Raw genomic sequence first — 23380 nt, 5'->3', positions numbered from 1 at the left:
TGAAAATGTCTTTTTAGCATATTAAAAGTTTGGGAAATTTTGGTTTAATACCTTAAGTTTGAAAAGTTATATTTTAACCCAAGTTGAAAATTTTAAAATCAAAATTCTAAGACCTTTCACATGCATATGGCTTGTATAATCAAGGCTAAGACACAATGATTACAAGAGCAACTACCTATATTTCAACTTTCTTTGAATTTTTAAGAATTATTTACCTAGGTTTTTTCTTTTAAGTTTCGCTTTGATCATCTTTTGAGTGCATTGGACATTTTCTTTCAATTTAAGTTCACATTCAAGTAAAAATAAGAGTATGATAACTCTTTGAATTAACAAATTTGTTACTAATCTTTATAGAAGGATCTTGGCTGATTTACAGTATGATAATAATAAATGTCATCTCCATACCTTTGTTCAGTTATGCTATTTATAAAACAAGAGACATAGACTAATAAGTAATTATATAAATGAAAGTAGATACACTAAGATCTTAGTTTAATTGTGCTATCCTACAAAAATAGGAGATAATTGTTATTTTGTAAATGTTGGACATTTTTAAGCATAGGATTGAAATTATGCATACCCAATTGAGTTTCTAAGAAGATTCGATGATCAGTGATGATAATCCATAAGTGTGATAATTATATTTGACAACCCAATTTGCATATTTTTATGCACTATGCCTTCAGTAAAAGATAGAGAACTATGGATAGGATGAATCGCCTGTGATATAGACTCGTACGTCATCTGTCACACGACAATGCCCCAGGGGTAGAAATTAAACCCGTCTAGATGATTAACCAACTGTAAATATTTCAGAGACGCCTTCTTTCGTTAATCATTCCTCAATAAAATCATGTGAAGAACATACAACAAGACCATTTTTACAACGTCAATATCGTCATCTCCCCATGACCTCGACAAAAAAACACACTCTAGGTCATGATACTGCACCTTCGGACAACCTTGAGAGTACGCATCCCTGATCCTATGTCCGGAGGAGCGAGAAATATATGAAGAAATATCAGTGCGTCGGTTAAACGAATGGCCCGTCACCAGAGCAAATTCAAACGGGCTAAATCTCACATCAACCCCATTAAACCTAAACCAAAACTCGTCTTTGGCGGAGGGCCAATGTAGTTGTCGTAGTAGAAATGCATGAACCAATATCCCAGAGAATTTGGTTTCTGGTAAACGAAGGAGATACCCGAAATATGTTCTCTCAAATAATCGTAGTTGATCCGGGGTTAGTGTAGACATAATCCTAGATAATGCGGTACATTGTGCACGACATATCAGATCTATCGGAAGCGTCTGGACTCATCGGGGATTCGTAGCTCACCTTCAACACGTTTTCTTTTGTGAGAAATATCCTGCAACAATTTTAAAAATTCGTAAAACATTCATAAATAGTAAATATGCAAACAAATGTCTTCATGAAAAAAACATAAAAAAATGAAAAATAGAAAACAATAAAAAAGGAAATGACAAAATTTTAAAAATAAGATTTCAGTATCTTAAAACGGTTAAAATAAAAAAACGAAATTGAAATTCAAATTATATACGTTGAAATACCCTAGAAAGTGAACAAACAAAAAATCATTTGAAAATCTGAAAAATACGAGTCGATATATTCTAAAACAGTAAAATTCAAAAAAACGAAAATGAAGTTTGAATTCTGTATGTTGATATACTATAGAATGTTAACAATCGAAAAATCAGTCAAAAATTTTAAAATATTAATCTATTATCCTGAAATGATGAAAATCGAAAAAACGAAACTAAAATTCGAATTCTATACTTTGAAATACTTTAAAATGTCAATAATCGAAAAATCGTTTGAAAATCTTCAAAGTAAGAGTCGATATATCTTAAAACAGTGAAATTCGAAAAAACAGAATTGAAATTCGAACTCTAAACGTTGAAATACTCTAAACGTTGAAATACTCTAAAAGATCAATAATAAAAAATCGTTCGAAAATCTAAAAAATACGAGTCGATGTATCCTGAAAGAGCGTAAATCAAAAAAAATAGAACTGAAATTCGAATTATAAACATTGAAATACCCTAGAATGTTAACAATAAAAAAATTGTTCAAAAATCTGGAAAGTACGAGTCAATATATCCTAAAACGGTGAAATTTGAAAAAACAGAAATGAAATTCAAATTCTACACGTTGAAATACCATATTATGTTAACAATCAAAAAATCAGCCGAAAATATGAAAATATGAATCGATATATCGTGAAAGGACGAAAATCGAAAAAATGGAACTGAAATTTGAATTTTATATTTTGAAATACCTTAAAATGTTGATAATAAAAAAATCGTTCAGAAATCTTCAAAATATGAGTCGATATATCCTAAAATGGTGAAATTAAAAAAAATGGAACTGAAATTCGAATTCTAAACGTTGAAATACCTTAGAATGACAACAATCAAACAATCATTCCAAAATTTGGAAAATACGAGTCGATATATCCTAAAACGGTGAAATTCAAAAAAACGAAAACGAAATTCGAACTCTATAAGTTAAAATACATAAAAATGTCACTAATCGAAAAAATTATTCGAAAATCTGTAAAATACGAATCGATATATCATAAAACGACGAAATTCAGAAAAACGAAACTGAAATTCAAAAATACGAGTCGGTATATCCTATAAATAAAAAAACTGAAATATTGTGTGAAATTAGGTCATTACATTGCAAAATGTATCCAAAAGGCACAAAAATCGAAAAACTGAATCTCAAATTCGAAAACAACATATTGAAAAGCCTTAAAACAGAAAAAACAAATATAAAATTCGAAAACTGTACGTGGGGAAACCCTATATGTAAAAAATATCAATTTAACCCCTAAGAAAATTTCTATTGCAAACAGGTCTAATATTTATCCCTTGCCCCCTCAGTAATTTTCAATTCTATTACCGCCCCTGCAGTTTCAAAAAAGTAAATTTTCCCCCAACCCATGGTATTTACGCAGCAGTCCACTGTCACATGACAAATTTTAGAAATGCCTGCAGTGGACTAATCCATAATGGCCAGCTCCCTAATGTTTTAAAAAAACCATTTAACCCCCTAACCCACTGTCGATGTCTCTTGACAGTGAGAGTATTCGTGATGACCGTGGGATTCACTGTTCCCACGGTCAGACTGCCGATTGCTTTGGATGCATTTTTCGGCCAAAAATCGGTCATTTCGGCCTCTAATTTTAACACAAATCAAATCTACATAAACTATAACACAAAACCCCTTAACAAATTCAACGAAAACAACTAAGAATCAAAACATTTTAAGCATTGTTCAAAATCGAAACCCTAAAATTTCAAACCATAAAAGCTCACTCAAATCTCAATAATATGAACAATAACTTGTTTCAAACAAGATTACGGAAGATATACTAATCTTCTTTACCATTTTCGGTCGTCGAAAAACAAGAAAATCGTTAGAAATCTGCTTGATAATGGGACAGTGGAGAGAGCGGGATTTTTCTTTAGATATACACAGTGACCGTGGCAGTTTTACCGTAGAAAATATGAAAATTTGCCTTGTTTATATATAGGGGCAGTTTGGTTATTTCACAAATATTGGGCATTTTTGCTTTAACCTGGTTGTTTTGGGTAATTCCGCTTAGCCCCCTTAATTTTGGCCTTCTATATAATTTCCCAAATTTTAATAATACAAGATTTCCCGGCCACCGCCCTGGTATAAGCTGAAAGAATTTTTGGCTTCTGCAACACTCAGATACAGGCTTGACGCCTCAAGCGGTCAAACCACCAAAACAATACGTATAAAAACGTCTCACACATTACATCAGTTAGGGTTTTATCCATGGATTCATCTTCAGCTTCTTCTTTACATTTGGCCATGGCGGCTCTCGTTGGAGCCTCCTTGATGGCCATCTCGGCCTTCTTTATTCACAAGCGCAGTGTCGACCAAGTCCTTGATCGTCTCATCCAGATTCGCCGCGAACTCCCTCAAAACAACCACGACCATTTCGACGAAGAAGAAAACGAAGAAGAAGAGTATAGCGAGGGAGTATATGGTTCCGATGGAGATGAGATGACGAGACAGCAGAGTCGCCAGTCGAGGTCGTTGGATGACAGCATACTTCGACGTTATAAAAATACCATGTCATCTTCGTTGCCAAATGAGTCTGTGAGAAATGATTGGTTAGAAGAAGATGCTAAGTTTGATGAGGCGATTAGGGTTAGAGCACAGAACTGTTCCGCTTCTTCGCTTGATAAACTCAATTTCATTCCCTCTGGACTTCCGCCTCTTCAAACATCACGAAGACTTGGTATGCCACGTGTTTTATTCCCTTCGAACCGTGATGAATTACATGTAATTTGTCTCAGGGGATGTAAATTCAAGGATGATTTTAATTGCCTTCGTTGTGTTTGGATGTTTTTGCAAACAAGTTATGTTGTTTTTTTTTTTTTCTTTTGTAGGGGAAGATCAGCCTTATAACCGTGGGGGTTCTAGTGCAAGGCTGGCATCTGTTGGCAGGCTACTTACTCCGAAATCTCCTGGAGGGAGTGCCTTTGAAAATGCTGAGGATTCTGAGGATGATGGCACAGAACTTGCAAATGAAGATGATATCGATTTTAGCTATGATGACATTGATTCTTCTGCTAATTTCATGAATGTATGTTCATGCGTGGTTTCTGTTTAGTATTTCTTGCTCGGCATGGAAACATTTTCTATTGTTATACTTATACGTAGTTCTGGAACTATTTAAGATGTTATATCAACCTTACAGTACTACTTTGTGTAAATTTAGGGCGCAGGTGCTGTAGGTTTCTGATGGTTATTAGTGGTTTCAAACTTTCAAAATATTTGTTGAAGCATACTTTTATTTCTTTATTCTGCTATTTTGATGTTATTCATGTAGCATTCCTTTTATTTATTATCTAGCCTGGTATTTGACTAGGTATATGTGATATTGTCATCTTGTCACCGACATATTGAAATTTAATTGTTTTACTTTTGGAATACGAGAAGCTTCACAATTAATGCAATATCATTGTGCAAATAAATTTGGCAGGATGTTGATTCTAAAATTCAAAATTCTTCTGCTGTTCCATTCAGAACTGATCTTGTGAACCTTTTTCAAGATCAAAATTGTCGAGGTAGTATAAATGTAGTGAAACCTAGTATTGATGTGCATGGCAATGGAAAGGTAGATACAGCTTCAGTGCACGTAACAGGGCATGATACTTTTTTGCCCAACGTTATATTGCCTCAGAGAACTACATTGCATGGTATCTAAACTTTTTAGTCCTTAAGAATTTCACTGTAACTTTGTATAGTTTTTTTGTTCTCAAATTTTCTTGACATTTAAATTAGAGGAAACGTACTTGACAAACCTTGTTTTGGAACTTATTATTTTTAGAGTCAACAACCATAGAAGAAGAGGAAGTGTTAAAAATGCTTCAAGAGTGTTTGGATCTGCGAAATAGTTATGTTTATACTGAAGAAGTTGCTCCTTGGTTGAAGGAAGCTGTCCCTGAATCTGATGCATCAGAAGTGAAGACTGATCCATTTCACTTTGAACCTGTTGAAGCAAGTACAGTGAGTTGTTTTTGCTTTTCAGTTGTGCTAAAAAATGAGAAATTTTTGTTCAACTTTGCTCATGATTCAGTTAGTGCAGGAGTTGCTTTATGGTAAGCAAGTGAAACCTTCATTAACATTATTAATCTATTCTTGGATTCATTTTTTTTTGTGTCTTTGCAGCATCACTTTCGGATGGAGGATGGAGTAGGACATGTTTATGCAAGTGAAAATGGTAGGTACTACGTGGTAAAACATGTTCTTGAGTTAGTTTTATCTATTTATTTTAAACTACTGCTTATACGTGGAAATACATGTAACAGTATTCCTCCAAATAAGAAGATATCATATTTACTCCACTTGGGGTGTTAATTTATGTTGGATCTCTATACAGAGCTATATGTGCTAAACGATACTGGTGGAATTAAGGCTACATAACCCTTACTATCAGGTTGCACCTGAAAGAAAATATATCTTTCGGCTTGAATTCATCTTTTAAATTTGACCATGAGGAGGGAGCAAAGCTTTAATCAGCTTTAGCAGAAGGATGCACAAACATTAGCCAATAATTGCAGCAGAAACACACGATGCATATCAAGCACAATGAAAGTGCATAAAGTACTGTTATCTATGTAGAACTTGATTATTTTTTAATACTTTGAAATTGGTGGTTCCTGGAAACATCCATGAATCAAGCATAGAATTTTTCCTAATCGTACAACATTGTCTTGTATTATGATATTTTTAACTTAGCTTAGGCCTTATACCCGGGGATTATATAATAAGGCATCTGTGTATTTTTTAACAACAATCTATCCCTTTATTTAAAATCAAAATGTGATTATTGCTTATATATGGTTACTCTTATTGATTGATTACTTACATCAACCTTGATTTTTTTAGATACCGTAGATCTTTTTCCTGTTGCAAATTCAACTAAATTTTTTACTGATATGCATCACATTCTGAGAATTATGTCTATTGGAAATGTTCGCTCTACATGTCACCACAGGCTACGGTTTCTTGAGGAGGTGTTGTTAATCAAACTCTTTTAAGTTTTGTTTTGACTCAGTTTGGACTGTTTTTATAACTTGTATCTGGAAAATATACAGAAATTTCGGCTCCATTTGTTAGTAAATTCAGACAAGGAATTTTTGGCTCAGAAGGGTGCTCCTCATCGTGATTTTTATAATATCCGAAAAGTTGATACACATGTGCATCATTCTGCTTGTATGAACCAGAAACATCTTCTGCGTTTCATCAAGTTGAAACTGAAAAAAGAACCTGATGAGGTATATATTTAATCCCCTTAGATTTCTACATATTAGTTTGTTGATTAAGCCTTAATTTTTTGGCCTTATAAAATAAGTCACATTAAAGCTAGTTCTGTGTATTTGTGCTTCTCGTTAATTGCTACTTCATTTTCTCAGGTTGTTATATTTAGAGATGGAAAGTACATGACACTAAAGGAAGTATTTGAGAGTTTGGACTTGACCGGGTATGAGTTACTATACTTCTATTAGTCTCTATCATCAGAAGTTAAATTGTCTCTACTGTCCTATTCTGTCAGTTGCTGTAATGCTTGGGAATCACTGTAGGTATGATTTGAATGTGGATTTGTTGGATGTTCATGCTGATAAGAGTACATTTCATCGATTTGATAAATTCAATCTCAAATACAATCCTTGTGGGCAAAGCAGACTTAGAGAGATCTTCTTAAAGCAAGACAATCTTATCCAAGGTTTGGCTATTTGATGGAAGTTAATTTCTTACCATATGTTTAACTCTGTATCTTGTTAAGACTATCAAATTAATCTTCGTCTTTAATAATTTTTTTTCCTTCTCTTTGTATTTGATTTTCGATGTGTTGTTGGATATACATTCTGAACTTAATGTCTTTTTCAGTATTTTAAGTGGCTGAATTAGGTTCATCTGGTGTGATTTATTCATGTAGAGCTTTCTAAGTAGAGCTTTTAATAAAAAGTGGCTAGGCATTGGTCGTCAAGTAGATTAATAAGCTGTTTTAAGCTGGCAGATTGTTTTTTTTTGGGTTTTAGAGCTTTTGAAGTGCTTTCATTGTGATAGATTATCAAAATAGTATACAAAAGGTTTCCTTTAATATATGCCCATATAGGTACAGGAAAATACTTTTTTCTTTTTAATTTCATGCAATTATTTGTCTTGATCGTAGAGTTATGAATTATCTAGAAATAGTTGCTGTAATATGCCAAACAAAAGTGTTTTCAAATGTGGTTTTAATATAAAGAAGAGTATATTATAAATTATAAAATATTATGAGGTTATTTTTTATTGTTTAAAGAAAGCTCGAAAAAAGTTTACCACAGGCCTCAAAAGTGCAATGTGCATAAATAATGAAATTTAAAGAATTGGAAGAGCTTTTTAATCGATTGTATCAAATGAGTGCTTAAAAGAAAAAAAATTGTTGCTAACTGTTGAAGGAAAATTTCAGGACGATTTTTGGCTGAAGTAACAAAGGAAGTTTTATTAGATCTTGAAGCTAGCAAATACCAGGTATCTATATACATACCCGTATATATTTATGTAGGAGCATGCACTTAAGTTTCTTTTCTCTTCCTTTGTTTTCCCTATTGTTGTTGTTTTTTCTTGATAATGTGATGGACTAATTATATAGTTTTCTTGGTGGCATGTATGATTGCTTCAAAGAAATCCTTGAAATTGCAAATGTCATATTTTGCTTTTAATGACAATTTGTTCCTAGCTTTTGTCTAAGTTTGCTTATATTTCGTCATATGCAATTAATATGAGAAGGGCAATCAAACTTCTACCTAACCATTCTAAATGTTAGGATTGCTTTACTCTCTAAATTTAGTTTATTTGGTTTCTTCATGTTTATGGACATTGTAAAACTTTATTTAGGGGCTAAGAGTTTGCTAGTAATTTTAGTTTGGCACTTATATCTTGTGTAGCATGTGGGCTGATATATTTTCTCCAAACACCTATAAAAATTTATTGGTAATTTGTTGTTAATGAGATTTTGATTCCTTGAGTTTCTAATAATTTTCCTTACTGCAAGCAGTCAGTACTCTTATTAATTTGTTTGAATAGCTTTGTTTAAACATTCGGTCTCTTTCAATAATTGGCACTTTTGATCCAAATCACTAGTAAAATTTGGAAGTCTTTTTTGTTTTATTGGCATAGATTATTCATGAATGAATCATAGGTTCCTTGTTTTGTTGTTTCCAGATGGCAGAATACAGAATATCTGTATATGGGAGGAAACAAAGTGAATGGGACCAGCTAGCGAGTTGGTTTGTTAACAATGAAATTTATAGTGAGAATGCTGTTTGGTTAATCCAGGTATTTGCAATACTCTTTGTGAATGATGTTACTTCTGCTATCATAGTTATCATATTAGCATGCTTATTCAAAGTTTTCACTTTTACATGTTTTTTGAAATATGCATAAACTGAAGTTTTATAAATGTCATAATTGTGTACATTGATTGCTTCTACTTGGGTGTCCTTTGGTATGTCTTATAAATTTTTCATTGGCTAAAAATTTTATTTTAGTGAGAAGTTTCAATTAAATTGGACTATTGGAGGTACAAGTAAGTTTGAGAGTGAGAAATTGTAACTCCAATGAAACATTTAATGAGAAGTTCGTGATTTTACTACCCTTTCTTTTTAAATTATGAAAAGTACTTAACAAAATAGTTTGAAAACCCATCCAGTATATTATTAAAATGTGTTCAGTTTTACTTTAGCTAAATTATGAAATAAAACTTTTTGTTGTTTATTACAAAACCATTCTTAATATTTGAAACTTACAAATTTTATTGGTATTACAAGTCTTCATGGAACATGACATACATATGTAAAGGTCAATGAAGGCCCGATATTTGTCTGAAAATCACTTGGGTCCTCTTGTTTTTTGCAAAAAAAAAAAATGTTGGTCTCAACAAAATTTGCTCAAAATCAATTTAATGAGTATTGCTTATAATTTGACAATGCCTTACAGGGGGACAATACATATATTTGTTTAGGGTTTATGGTTTAGGTTCATTTAATTTGACATGTTCAAAGATATGGTGAAGTTACCTATGGCCAAGGAATCTTGGATCATGTCTATGTGAAGTGATGATGAATTCAATTATTACAAGATTATAAAATTTGGGATGTTATATCTAGAACTTTCTTGACTATGAAAGTTGTTGGATCTAGTGGTGTATTTAGAGCTCTCTGAACTTGAAAGAAAGGTTTGAGGATTCCTGGATTAAAAATAAAAATTTAATTTGCATGGAAAGTATTTATGGGGTGCACTGCACACTCACATCATTTGATATTTCTTAGACTTGTTGATTACATGTTAGAAAAAGATAATAGAATGAATGGCAAGTATGTTTTAAGTCAAGATTTTGAGTAGAAAGATCCCACTACTCTTACATGAATTTGTATATTGCATAAGTATCATATTAAGCATCCAAATATTTGGTTGTTATTTGTAATTTCCTTGTTTTTCAGGTTGTGGCTTGAATGAACTTTTCATATTGGGCTCTAAATGTTCTCTTGTATCATTTTAATTTTCAATGTACTGTGCAGCTACCTAGGCTATACAACGTTTACAAGCAAATGGGAATTGTTAAATCTTTTCAGAATATTCTTGATAATATTTTCATTCCCCTCTTTGAAGTAACGATTGATCCAAACTCTCATCCTCAGCTTCACCTGTTTCTAATGCAGGTAAGTTTATTTGCTAATATTATTTTTCGCTGGCCTTATTTTGAGAAACATTTAATATAAAAAAATATTTAAATAATTTATTTGCTATGTTACTTTCTGTATATATTTACAGCGTTGTTTATTTTGTTTATGTTTTTCTTTTTAATTATTTTAAATTTTTAGATCTTTAGTAGAACTTGGTAAGCAAATGCTAATTTGTTTCTCAATACAGGTTGTCGGTTTTGACCTTGTAGATGATGAAAGTAAACCTGAAAGGCGTCCAACAAAGCACATGCCCAAACCAGCTGAATGGACCAATGATTTTAATCCTGCATACTCGTATTATGCTTACTACTGCTATGCAAACTTTTATACTCTCAACAAGGTTTGCTCTATATTCTTATTTACATTAAGATGTTTCATGTGATTTTAGTGCTACTTTCTTCCTCAACCAACTGGATTTATTATTGCTGGTATTAAGTTGAAAATAACCATCATCATTCATTCTGTGCTTCTGTTTTCTTTCCCAGCTTCGTGAATCAAAGGGAATGACAACAATTAAATTTCGTCCGCACTGTGGGGAGGTTATTGTCCACTTCTAATTGCTTATATTTATGTATTATGTATAGTTATTGTTACAGTTATTATTAAAAGACAATGATTTTTATTAATATTGTAACTGCTGCCCTTTTACTATTTAAGTATATAAAGGAAAACAAAACATCCTGAAAAGCTTAGTGCCCAGGGCTCAAAGCAAAACTGTTAACTAGGCTTTGTCAAGCACATCATTAAGGTCTTCATGAAAACATTTTCAAAGGTCCTTCTATTTGTTTTTTTCCTTTGGATAATGAGGAAATCTTACTTGAGTCGGACCCTCCTTTTGGGGCTGAATTGACTATTCCAAGTATGTGAAATCCCAGATTTAGTGATCGGCTCCACAACTAGTGTACTAGGTAAGTTTATAGTTTGATCTTGATATGTCATTGGTGGGATTTGAATCTATGCTCTCATGCTTGGGCTTTCTTCTCCTCTGCCACTCAAGCTACCCTTTAGCAAAAAAATGAAAATATCAGTTAGAAGGGGCTCCTTGATGTAAGAGTGAACCACCTTATTTTGCTGCCTGCATTAGTTCACACCAGAACCTTAAAGTTGTTTTACAGTGCAAGAACACCATATGATCAGTACTTTCCTTGTATCTTCTGAACATAGCACACAGACATACCCCAAGAATAACACATACATATAACTGCACTTTGAGCTAAAGCCTACTTTTCATGGAACTTTTAATTTGAAATTATCTGAGCCAGCTGGAAGGGGCTGTAACAATGATCACCAATTAGCTATTTAAAGAAGGATTACAAAGAGAGGGGATGCTGGATGTATGAAGACTCAAAACTCTTCTTTCTTCTCTTGCTCATTTGAGGAACTTCTTAGTGTTTATGTTTTTTGTAAAATAGTTTAATTGCCCATGATATTTATGACCTGTGCAGGCTGGGGAAATTGACCATTTGGCTGCTGGATTCCTTTTATGCAATAACATATCTCATGGGATTAATTTGCGGAAATCCCCTGTTTTGCAGTACTTGTATTACCTTGCTCAGGTTGGCTTCACACCACTAGGCATATCCTTATTCTTGTTGTAGCTTTGGCTCTTGTCTTATAGTATATAGAACTGATGGTTATCACTTACCTAATTAAAATTGGGCATATGCATGGAATCATATGTTGAATTTTATTTCTACTTGGAAGGTGTATACCACCGGATGTGCTATTATAATTGTTTATCTGTCTGCCCTTGCCCGTTGAGTTACTGGAACCAATGCATTCCTAGAATAATAGGGAAGACAGTTTATTAGAATGAATTTTGAAATGAGATTCCATGTTGTTAGAAATGTAAAATGGCAGACATCACTAAGAGAACTAGGATCTTCTTTTTCTTTTCTGGGTGTGTAATGCTGCAGCACCTCTTTTCTCAATTATTACTTTATCTATTAAAAGCTGAAAAGTAAAATATTTATGTTTTTGAATTTCAATTAGTATTAATTTTTTTTTTGGGATGTCATCAGATTGGATTGTCAATGTCACCACTGAGCAACAATTCCCTCTTCCTAGACTATCATCGCAATCCATTTCCTATTTTCTTCCAGCGTGGCCTAAATGTTTCACTTTCATCTGATGATCCTCTGCAAATTCATTTAACAAAAGAAGCTCTTGTGGAAGAATATAGTGTGGCAGCAAAGGTATGTTTAGTATACATAGTTTGTTCTTCATCATATTATATGTGCTTATGGAGTTATCATTTTGCAGGTATGGAAGCTAAGTTCTTGTGACCTATGTGAGATAGCTAGGAATTCTGTTTATCAATCAGGATTTTCGTACGTGGCAAAGGTGACGATCTTGAAAAACAACAATTTCACACCTTTTGGCATTTTCAATTTAAATTTTAAAAGGAACACTGAGCTATTTTACCCCCTATTATGGGATTCGAACTTTATTTTGCTTTTCAATGAAACCAGAGAAAAGCCTTTAGATACAGTTGATTGAAATCAACATGTCTTAGATATTGAAAAATTAATAAAACTATGCACTTCAACAACAAGTACCAATTTGTGTATTAATGATAATGTATTATTATGTGATTAAGTAATTTTGAATTAGAGATAAAGTAACATCCAATCACAAGATGATATGTCATCGTTAGTACACAAATTAGTTTTCACTATAGTGCACAATAGTTTTACTTTTAAAAAATTATGAACATTTTTATGTGTTGGATTATTTTTACTTTCTGGGTTTTGAGTTTATTGATTAGATAAAATCACATACAGAATCCAATGTTCTATATGATAAATTATTCTTATTTTTTTCTTGGCTTTTTTTTTTTCCCCTACAGTTGCACTGGCTTGGCAATAAATATTATATCAGAGGCCCTGAAGGAAATGATATTCATAAGACAAATGTACCAAACTTGCGAATTGCCTTTCGACATAAGGTATGGTTTGAGTTCCTTTTGTGTACTGTAAAATGCAAGTATATCTTTTTTAGCCATCTAAGTTCAAGTTTTGCAGACATGGCATGATGAAATGCAGTATGTATACCTGGGAAGAGCCATATTTCCTGAAAATATAGACCCTTAGCGGAATTGAAGTGGCTGGTGGAGCATTTTACGCTAAACGCAAGTAGAGTTTCTATGCTTAGTCAGGACTACTTTCAATATCCCAAAATGGCCCAGATGTACCAAATTCATGACACAGCAATTCATGACACAGCGACTCCTCTACAAATGTTAGAGCTGATGAAGATCCTGTTTTGAATGACATAATATATGGTAGCATTTTACAGTCTGACCGAATTTCACGATGCCATTTCTGTAATTTGCATTTTATGTATACCCAATTTTAGCCTAATCTAAATGGTGTTTGGGCAGTTACCAGTAGGTTATTGTTTTTTGGTTGGAAAAGAAATTCAAGCCAACATTAGTCCAGTTCTTGTCTCTATTAATAACAACGTTTCCTATTGTTGGATTCTTAATTCTCAAGGTTAAAAATCTTGTTGTGGTTAAACCAACTAGATGTCTAGATTCAATTCTGTCGTGATTTGTGTGGTTTTCTTTACTGTTCAAACATGCAAGCCACAGCGAGATGGATATTGATTCAAAAATTCTTTTATTTTTTAACAAATCTTAAGACACTAGTAAAAACTTTTCCACTTGATCAAAGGTACCAGGCTTGCCGACTTACTGATTGAATCAGATTTTTTGTTGATATTTACTAATTATTTATTAAAATTTAATCTGCTTATATATAAATTAATAACTACATTAAGAGAAAAAAATAATAATAAAAACAAGGGGTAAAATATCAGAAAATGTTAAATCTCAACACTAATGTATCTTTTCAATCATTGAGGCTTCACCTTTTAGTCTTTCAGTCTTCCCTCTGCCTCTCCCCAATACCCGTCCGCCGCTTCCTATCCCAATCAACCACCATCAACATCATCTCTCGGTGGTGCCTGCTTTCTTTATCTAGCCCTACCTTACCCTAACACACCCTTTCCCTATAATGGCGGCCAACGCTGCTCCCTCCGACCTCTCTGACGGCCCTGTCCTTAATGTTATCAACAAACGCCTCCGTGCCCTACGCAAAAAATTAAACCGAATCACCCAAATGGAAGACGCTCTTTCCCAAGGCAAAACCCTCAACAAAGAACAAGAAGAGGTCTTACGTTCCAAGCCCCAAGTCACCTCTCTTATCGACGAACTCGAGAAGCTTCGTCTTCCTTTAGCATCCGCTGTTTCCGAGGAACTCGCCCTTCATACCAACAACTCATCATCACCCTCTGTTGACCAAACCGACCCCGTGCGTAACCAATCCCAGCAAGTAGATAACGATGCCGTTTTGTCTGATCTGCTGAACTTGCTGTATTTCGGGTCTTTGTTTGACGTGAAGTCGCAGACTGATTTCACCGCCACTATGTTGACCAGAACGCACGAGAGAGGCTGTTGTTTGACGTACGATTACGTGACTGATGACGCTACTGATCTGCTTGGCGAGTTGGATTTAGATATGATTTCAATGCTCAGTGGATTGTTGGTCTCGCGACCCATTGACTCGAGTTTGTCACACAAGAAGGCGTTGCAGCACTGTATAGAGCACGCCAAGCTCTGGCTTTCAAACGCTGACCAGCTTATTGAGCCCAATGCTAATGTCACTTGTAAAGTTTTAAACTTTGGTGCCCTTTTCTAGGTTCTGCTTAATTATCTTGGCCTGATTTAGGTTTTTGGGGTTTTTGTAGATGCAGGATTGAGGGAGAGGCTGAACAAAATTATGGGTTCAGATTATTTTACGACCACCCCAGAGATGAAAGCGCCTGTGGAAATGGCTGCAGCAGCCAATTATGGTTCTTTTCAGGTACCAGTACATGGTTCTGTTGTTCCTGTTTCGGTGTCAGTGCAGGTGGAAGGTTCAACTGTACAGTATCAGGAGAAGGTATTGCTTGACTTTATTTAGTTTTCCTTTATGAAAATAGTTGTCTGTGTGGAGTTTCGATATATGTGCACAATAGTTCTATTCGTTGATTGTAATTTCTTTTTAGTTCTATTCATTGTGATTGTGTCTGTGTGATAGGAAGGGCTGTTTTTGGTTGGTTAATGCGGTGCTGTAAGTTTTGTTATTGTTCATTGAAATTTTTGTTCCCAACTTTCATTAGTGCATTATGAAACTTTTTGGAACTCATATTTTCTACCACAAAGTTAATCTTTGAAAGATGCCTATATGTTGTTTTCTATCATCTAATTGTGGCTTCTGCTTGGATATCGCCTGATTTTTATCAGTACTTCTTATAGAATGGAGATTGTTAGCTACCTCTTATCTTTTTCAAACTAGACATGTAAAAAGGAGGATTAATTCTGAAGCATTTTGTAAATTGCTTTTTGGTACCATTGAGGATGGAACTCTTGACATTGTCATATTTTAGTTACATACATATTTGTTGAAGCACAGGTTGAACATGGCTTTCTCTACCTTGTTGCATATTTGTCAAAAGCGAAAAGCGTTGAAAGGGGATGAGGGATCTTATAGCCTAGGTGAAGGCATTGCTTTTTTACCTAAGGCTATTAAAAATTTCCATTAAAAAATTTTCCTTTTTCCATTAAATTTAATATATATTTTTTAATACATAGACAATAAAAAATTGATTAACAACTTCATCAACAGTCCCAGATTAGACTGACAACATGTTATCGTGCTTAGACTTCTCTAGCAATTATATAAGAGATTAATGACAGACAACCTCAATATCAGGTGATATCAGACGACTTTAAATCTCTTTAACAACCTCTCTGACAACCTTAGAACTCGTTAACAACCTCTTTGGTGGCCTTAGAACTTACTTTTGACCTCCCAACAAACTTGGAACTCATTTGTGATTTCTCTGACAACCTCAAACCTTATGGGAGACTTCAAAAATTGCCAATAACCTTCGTATCTAGTTGAAAAGTGTCATAAACCTGCAGGAAAGCCTAAGACTATGCCTAAAATTGTCCTGAAAATTTTGGTATCCCTCAAGTCTGGATTAATTGGCTTATCATTATACTAAGAATGTAACAGAAAACTCATTGGTCGGTAGTTTTAATTCTTCTATCAAGGACCAAGGAAAAGTGAACTGAAAGTTAGATCATGGAGTACTTTAATGCTGTTTAGTAAGCAAGTTTCATGCTTGGGTTAGATTAAACTGAGTAAAAAGTTGAAACTATAATTGCTTAAGAGAGGTTGAAGATGTTAAAGGGATTGCAGATGTTGTTTATTATAAGTTTAGAATGTTCCTTCGCTCTTTTTTGTTATGCCAGTGATTCCATTACTTGGTTGTGTATAATAATGTAACATTAGGACTACAATTTCTAGCTATCCAGTTTGTTTAACACTGACGTTTGCTTTGCATTAATTTCAATAATTTAGGGCTTTGTGATTTAAGGATCATTTTTATGCCCTATATTTGTAATTCTTATTTTTGGGCTGTCTTGACTCAGTCATGTGCAGATATACTGTGGATTTGTTCACTCCTTTGTAATACTTTTCACAATTTATGTAAGTTTTCCTGAGTTCCTTAAAAAGAAAGAATGGTGCTTAAGTTGACAGAGGTTTTGCCCATGGTGCAATAACTTTTCTTCTGAGAACCATCCAATTTTGAGGATGTTGTTCTTTTTGTTTTTGGTTGGACTTCCTTTCTCAAACTGGAACCAAAACTCCTCAGATGCTGGGATATTATGTTTAAATGGTGATGAGTCAGGTCCTGTGGGAAGTTTAACCATTCAGTTGTGTCCAAATATTGGTGCATGTTCTTTCCTCTTGTGAAGAAAAAAGATTTACCATGCTGAGTGCAGATTTAAGAAATTGGATTGCTTGAATATTAAAAAATCAATGCTCTCACTATCTGTTTTTTCATGTTTCATGGGCTTATGATGACTGGTTCAACTGTTTTTCATGCACTTCTATCCGCATGGTTAAATTAATTGATCATAGGTGTTGTTTTGTGAACTAGTTACTCACTTTTTGAAATTTATTCTGCACATACATTTGCGTATTTTTTCTGTGTAAGGATGTGTTTGATACAGTACCTATATTTTTATGTTATTTGTAAGTTACTGTTTGTACTCTTGGGATGTGACCAATGCATTTTAATTATCTGTGACATTTTAGAGGCATATCTCAGTTCTTGCATGTTTATGCTTTTGTAGAAACACTTGTTTCCTTAAAAATATCTTAATTTTATCTTGAACTATGTTCTTTTGACTTTAGGTATACTGAGGAAATTTTTTTATACATCCCATCAGGTTTTTAGTTTTACAAGTATTTATGTTTTAAAGCTTTTATTATGCACTGTAGAATTTTTTCCTTTATGTAGTACATTGTTACAGTTTGTGATAGGCGCCTAGCACCGGCAAACAAAATTAATAGTAAAAGAGCTGTAAATTCAGAGATTGATAATAAGAGAGGATTGAATATGTATTGAGCATGTATTGATTTTTAGCAGGAATTATAGTAAGCATGAGCATATCACTTTTGACTTAATATGAATATCAACAAGCAAGGCGAGATAACAGAAAGAAACCACGCCACAGTCCTGCCATGTAGCTTTTGAGAGGGTCGACACTCTCCCAAGTACCTGACCCAATCTTTTCTCCTCTCCTCTCCCCTTTACTCCATTCCTCTTATTTGTTTCCGCCGCCAACTGCTCTATTCAACATTAGCCATGTGGCCCTTTTTATCAGTTGGTCCTCATCTACATATGTGTCTCCCTTAGTTGATTTTGTTACTGTGTTTGTGCCTCCCAGTCTTTCTTACCCCAGTCCTGAAATTTCTTTCTGCGGTACACCGAGTTCTAACATTACCCCACCCAACAAGAGCTGCCTTGTCCTCAAGGTGGAAATAAGGAAACTATGCATTCATCAACACTAAAGATTCTCCTTCAAGAGTTGTAAATGTCACAAATCTAGGGCCCTAACTGATTCCACTTGGATTACGCATGGCCTTGCAGGAAGTAATTGTGCCAAACTCTTGAAATTATCCTTCAGTTTCCTTTATACTTTACTCAAATCGCCCTTTTAATTCAAACTCTCTTTCAGATTTTTTTCAAGCTTTTTTGACATATCCCTCATTATCATCAAATTTCTTACCATTAAAAGTATCAACAAAATTAGCAACACCATCTGCATTGTCAAAATCGACAAATCTCCAGTGGTTAGCAAAACTGATGTAACACTAGAATTTTTAGAGAGAAGGTTTAAGTTCAAGTCTTTGTCATATTTGTAAAACCCTAATTTATCTGGTACCGTAGTTATGGGTTGAGTCATTGTGTCCTGGATTTTACCTGTCCAACCCATCTGGTCAGGGTTCCCTGGTTACCCAAAAAAAAAAGACAAATCTCTAGCACTTCGATTTTTCATCTCCATCCCTCATCTCAACAGAACTAATAATTGTTCTACACTTTGCAAAGAATAAAGGAAAAAACTTTTTTTAAATCTTCATTTGTTGTTGTTTCAGCCATTCTCATGTCAACACTTAGTGTTACCCTGACCCAGGTTGCCTTTGTAATCACTTTGAGCTTGGGCTTCGCATTTGTGCCTCCTAGCCTTGTGTTTCCTGCCCCCTGGACCCCCACCCACCCCCACCCCCCTGGTAATTTCTTTTGGTGGTACACTGAGTCCTAACATGTCCCAAACCTAGTTGCATAGATTATTGGTAATTTCTTTTGGTGGTACACTGAGTCCTAACATGTCCCAAATCTAGTTGCATAGATTATTGAATAGTTTTGAAAGTATAAATTCAAACACAGTTTATCCTTAGCATTTTAATTGGACAGTTACTGGTTGTTCACTGAAATAGATCTGTTATTTCAACCATTATCACTATATAATCAATCTGCATTGTTATTTTTCACGTGATTTGTGCTTTGATGAGTAACCAGTGCATTTACCTCTATAAACTTGTCATCTGAGAGTTCTTTTTTTTTGTCTGCGTGTGTGTTTGCCGGGCCCTTTATAACATCATGGGAACAGCAGTATTTCTTAAATCTTTTGGATGTTTCCTGGTGGAGATCCTTGTGCAATGGTTAAGCTGTGGAAAGTCTGTTGTCTGTGTTATTTTTTATATTTTTTTGGCCATAATCTCAAGAACCAGAAGTGTATAGGTTCACTTATTTTTTAGATATTAAAATATTATTTTCTTTTCAGGACGAAGACATGATGAATTATCAAGAACATGAAACCGGGGATAATCAATCTGGTCGTGCAGAAGAACTTCAAAAGGTACTTTTGGTTAGCTATGATATATAATGTTTGCTGTCTTCTTTTTTTTTGATCTTTGAACCTAATTGCATATGTTTGGACTTTGCTTTTCAGGATGACTTGGAGACAGAAAACCCTGCAGAAGGTGCTATGGTCCAAGAAGAACAAGTGAAAGAGGAGGCAGAGTTGGAGCAAAATTATAGAGATGGAGAGCCAAAGGAACAACAGTATGGTCCCCGAAGACCCTATCAGAATCAAAGAGGTGGTCGTGGTGGTGGCCGTAGAGGCTATTCAAATGGTCGTGGGGGTCGTGGCAGTGGCAGAGGAGGTGGAGGCTACCAGAATGGCCGGAACCAATATTATGATCAGCCTGGTAACTACTATCCTAGAAACTACTATAACAATAGGGGAAGGGGAGGCAGGGGTGGTGGGCACCCTTACAGTAACCATGGTGGGGCGGTTCAAGGTGGTTATGCGGCAGCTGACAATGGTGTGAAATCATGATACCATCTCTATTTAGGTGTCTATAGGTTGTCTGATCACTAGCTTATGTTGTAGGTGGTGAAAATGTTCGTTTTCTTTTCGAGACTTGCATGAAACATGAAAGATGGTTTTACTTTTATGGGGGTTGATTTCTCGTTAAAAACACCATCCAGGATACCCATTTTCTTTTTGTAGTTGAGTTAATAGAGGATATTTATCAAATGGAAGACCAGATAAAAGGGTTGGATAATTATTTTGATGGACTTTACAATTATTGAACAAGATAAGTTAATTGTTTGATTTTGATATATTATTACAGGAAATTTGAAATCATGATTTTGAGAAACCTGATATGTTATATGAGGATTTTGAATCAAAAATAAAAAGATATTCCATCAAAGAGGCATTTGGGTAAAACTAAATTTTGCTTCTATTCTTGAGTAAATTCCTGTATTCATTGTCGAACGCCTCATTGTCCTAAATAGAGAATAAGATGCGGGAAAATGACTCCACCAATAAAATTTATAATATAAACCAGTAACGTAAAAGAGACGATGCTCAGAATGTCAGAACCACAGCTTCCTTTTTTTAAAAATTCCGTTAACATAAAAAGTTTGTACTGCCAAGTCAATGTCGTTTTTCTAAGTCAATGTCGTTTTGCCACGCCATCATTCCAAAAGTCTTTTTTCCTCTTTTGTTTAACGAATAAGGCTGTCCCAGGAAAAAAAAAAAAATTCGTATAGCTTTTTAATTGTCACCGTAACTTCTTCCTTTTCCATTTTTACCCTGAGAAGAAGAAAAGCCCCCACAGGATTATGCTTTTTTCTTTTAGTAGAAAGTTTGAATTTTATGGGACTATAATAATTTCTTATTTTCTTTCCAAAAAGGCTAACATAAGGTTAGAATCGGGATGCACCAAATTTGAATAAAATTTAAGTTGAGAATAACTCAAGATCAATAAGTTAAAATTAAAACTCAGAAAAAAAATTTAATTTTAGATTTAATTTGAGCTGCATCAAATTTAAATACTTGGATTAACACGTTTGATTTAAGTTTAAATTCAAACTAAAACAATTTAAATCAAATCAAATCTTAATTCTATATTAAATGTTACACAGACCCTGTAATGTTGTTCTTGTTCTAACTGAAGAATATATAAAAATAAGATGCTCCATCTTATTATATTGGACCATTAGATGTACAAAGGAAGATGCTCTCCCAGTAGCCACAAAATTGAAATGGCTTGCGCATCTTCCATTTCTGCACATTTTTTTAATCCCTTCTTACATTTCTGAAATTACAATAGATATATGTCTAACGGTCAATCTTATATGTATATATTTTTAAATACATAATTAGTATTATAAAATTAAATATTATTAACGATTATCTTAACTATCAATATTTTTTTTTATATATATAAAATATTTAATTGATGGACATTAACCCATTTCCCCATTGGCCTAATTAGTTGAAATTCTCTTTTCCCATTAGTAGAATTATTTTATTTGACTTACATTTTGTTCTATTTAACTAAAGATTCATTGCTCCTTTGTCATCATCTGTCGACAACTCAAACATGTCGTAATGGTTTTGACCTTGTGTTGGTTGCCTAGTTCAATACAGCTAATTATTCTCACGAACTCAAATTGGCAGGACATGATTTGACATGGTTGGATTCTCAGCTATAGATTAAAATGTAAGCAACAAAATTTATTGCAAGAGAATCCTTTGCGCCTTATCAATCCCATTTTATTTAGTTATTAATTATTATACCCATGAGACAAAGACTATAAAGATTATATTCTAAACTTTAAAGAATCAAATACCCTACCAACGTTCAATATTTTTTAAACGAATACCCATTTGGCTATTATTTTATATATAAATAAATTATAAAAGTTTATTCATATAATTCAATATAATAGTATCTGATTAAGTGATTTTGAAATTTAAAAAAAAATAATTATATCACATCATTTTAACTTATCTATTAAAAAAAAAACTAGTAAAATTCGGTTATACACGTAGTTTTATTTTAAATACTACTGCAGAATCAAAACTTGGGGTAAGTCTTGAGACTTATATAAAGCCATCCCCACCACAACACTCTCAACTACAAACCAAATTCAATCTTCTCCTCTGGTAAGTTGTAAGCACTTTTCCTTTTGAGAGATTAGTTAAGCAAGATGGGAGCAAACATGTCTGAGTTGGAGAACCCACATGGATTCAGCCCTGTAAAAACCAACCAGCTTATGGAGTGCCATTCAAAGAACCAATGGAAGGCTCAGTTTGATGCCAACAAGGAAACCAACAAGCTGGTGAGTAGCCATTCTTATTTATATTTAATATTATATACAAGGTATTGATTAATATTAATATTCGTTTGTTTAATATGAATGATTAAATACGGTTTTGATTTTGGTGATGAAGGCGGTGGTTTATTTTACGGCAACCTGGTGTGGACCTTGTAAATTCTTGGAGCCGTATATCAAAGAAATAGCAGCCAAGTATTTAGACGTTTCCTTTGTCAAGATTGATGTCGACAAGTTAGCGGTAATTAATTACTTAATTAACACTCTTAATTATGTAAAATAGGTCGCTAATTATATAGTTATCATGCTAATATGTTTGTTTATGGAAACTAACAGGCAGTGGTAAAGGAATTTGAGCTGATTGATGTGGTGCCAACCATGGTTTTTGTTAAGAAGGGGAAAGAAATTGATAGGTTGGTGGGTGCCAAAAAGGAAGAACTACAGATGAAAATTGAGCAACACAGGAATTATTAATCAAAATGCTGCTGCCTTTAATTAATTAAGGCAAGTAAACTCATTGCAATTTCCTATATATAATAAAACTACGTATATACACATTTTGTATACAAGTAAATACACATATAGATATGTCATTATACGAATAGGTGATTTCAAATTAATAATAAAATAATATATCATATCACATAATGACACATCTATGTATGTACTTATTTATATATAAAAAATATGTACGTATACCATTGCTCCTTACTAAATAAGATTATCATTTCTTTAATTTCCATATTATTGTAACTGTAGCTTGTTGAAGCTATTATTGTAAGGATTAAGGATAATTAATATATAACAGTTTCATTAGTTATTTGTTTCTTCTAATCTTTAAAATATGTAATCCTGCTTATAATATACCCAATGAGACTATAATCTCTAATCATAATCAGAAGCACCTAATTACATCTTAAAGTTTCTAAAACTTTGATTAATTTGGAATATATGAAAAATTTTAAGTTTTCAAAAAAAAAAAAGAAGAGGTCCGCTAGTGTATCAGTGGTTGAAAGTAATTTGCAGCTTAAATTGTCATAATAGA

The 23380-nt window shown here is 33.6% G+C and overlaps 3 protein-coding genes across 3 annotated transcripts; all 3 read left to right on the top strand.

Annotated features, from left to right (window-relative positions):
* The first annotated feature begins 3698 nt into the window (after nucleotides 1-3698).
* LOC123214757 (probable AMP deaminase) lies at nucleotides 3699-13821 on the top strand. The gene is made up of 19 exons (XM_044634727.1): nucleotides 3699-4301; nucleotides 4453-4649; nucleotides 5049-5265; nucleotides 5397-5575; nucleotides 5738-5789; nucleotides 6458-6585; nucleotides 6667-6846; nucleotides 6985-7052; nucleotides 7153-7295; nucleotides 8025-8086; nucleotides 8780-8893; nucleotides 10135-10275; nucleotides 10487-10639; nucleotides 10785-10838; nucleotides 11745-11855; nucleotides 12321-12494; nucleotides 12562-12642; nucleotides 13148-13246; nucleotides 13323-13821. The coding sequence occupies exons 1-19, from the start codon at nucleotides 3833-3835 to the stop codon at nucleotides 13389-13391; spliced, it is 2691 nt and encodes an 896-aa protein (XP_044490662.1). The 5' UTR covers nucleotides 3699-3832; the 3' UTR covers nucleotides 13392-13821.
* A 327-nt stretch (nucleotides 13822-14148) lies between these two features.
* LOC123214758 lies at nucleotides 14149-20273 on the top strand. The gene is made up of 4 exons (XM_044634728.1): nucleotides 14149-14967; nucleotides 15049-15242; nucleotides 19484-19558; nucleotides 19652-20273. Exons 1-4 carry the CDS (start codon nucleotides 14316-14318, stop codon nucleotides 20039-20041), a joined length of 1311 nt encoding a protein of 436 aa, XP_044490663.1. The 5' UTR covers nucleotides 14149-14315; the 3' UTR covers nucleotides 20042-20273.
* Nucleotides 20274-22126: 1853 nt separating this feature from the next.
* LOC123213850 (thioredoxin H7-like) lies at nucleotides 22127-23155 on the top strand. The gene is made up of 3 exons (XM_044633466.1): nucleotides 22127-22341; nucleotides 22454-22576; nucleotides 22672-23155. The coding sequence occupies exons 1-3, from the start codon at nucleotides 22210-22212 to the stop codon at nucleotides 22807-22809; spliced, it is 393 nt and encodes a 130-aa protein (XP_044489401.1). The 5' UTR covers nucleotides 22127-22209; the 3' UTR covers nucleotides 22810-23155.
* The last annotated feature ends 225 nt before the right edge of the window (nucleotides 23156-23380 follow it).

Source organism: Mangifera indica, chromosome 4 (assembly GCF_011075055.1).
Source record: "Mangifera indica cultivar Alphonso chromosome 4, CATAS_Mindica_2.1, whole genome shotgun sequence".
Classification (NCBI taxonomy): domain Eukaryota; kingdom Viridiplantae; phylum Streptophyta; class Magnoliopsida; order Sapindales; family Anacardiaceae; genus Mangifera; species Mangifera indica.
This window is presented reverse-complemented; position numbering and strand designations above follow the sequence as displayed.

Excerpts from the sequence above, each read along its gene's own strand:
- LOC123214757 (XM_044634727.1), top strand. The coding sequence starts at position 3,833 with ATGGATTCATCTTCAGCTTCTTCTTTACATTTGGCCATGGCGGCTCTC. Across the intron at positions 4,302-4,452 it reads TCAAACATCACGAAGACTTG|GGGAAGATCAGCCTTATAAC; the intron begins GTATGCCACGTG and ends TTTCTTTTGTAG. Across the intron at positions 5,790-6,457 it reads TGTTTATGCAAGTGAAAATG|ATACCGTAGATCTTTTTCCT; the intron begins GTAGGTACTACG and ends TGATTTTTTTAG.
- LOC123214758 (XM_044634728.1), top strand. The coding sequence starts at position 14,316 with ATGGCGGCCAACGCTGCTCCCTCCGACCTCTCTGACGGCCCTGTCCTT. Across the intron at positions 14,968-15,048 it reads GCCCAATGCTAATGTCACTT|ATGCAGGATTGAGGGAGAGG; the intron begins GTAAAGTTTTAA and ends GGGTTTTTGTAG. Across the intron at positions 15,243-19,483 it reads CTGTACAGTATCAGGAGAAG|GACGAAGACATGATGAATTA; the intron begins GTATTGCTTGAC and ends TTTTCTTTTCAG.
- LOC123213850 (XM_044633466.1), top strand. The coding sequence starts at position 22,210 with ATGGGAGCAAACATGTCTGAGTTGGAGAACCCACATGGATTCAGCCCT. Across the intron at positions 22,342-22,453 it reads ACAAGGAAACCAACAAGCTG|GCGGTGGTTTATTTTACGGC; the intron begins GTGAGTAGCCAT and ends TTGGTGATGAAG. Across the intron at positions 22,577-22,671 it reads TTGATGTCGACAAGTTAGCG|GCAGTGGTAAAGGAATTTGA; the intron begins GTAATTAATTAC and ends GGAAACTAACAG.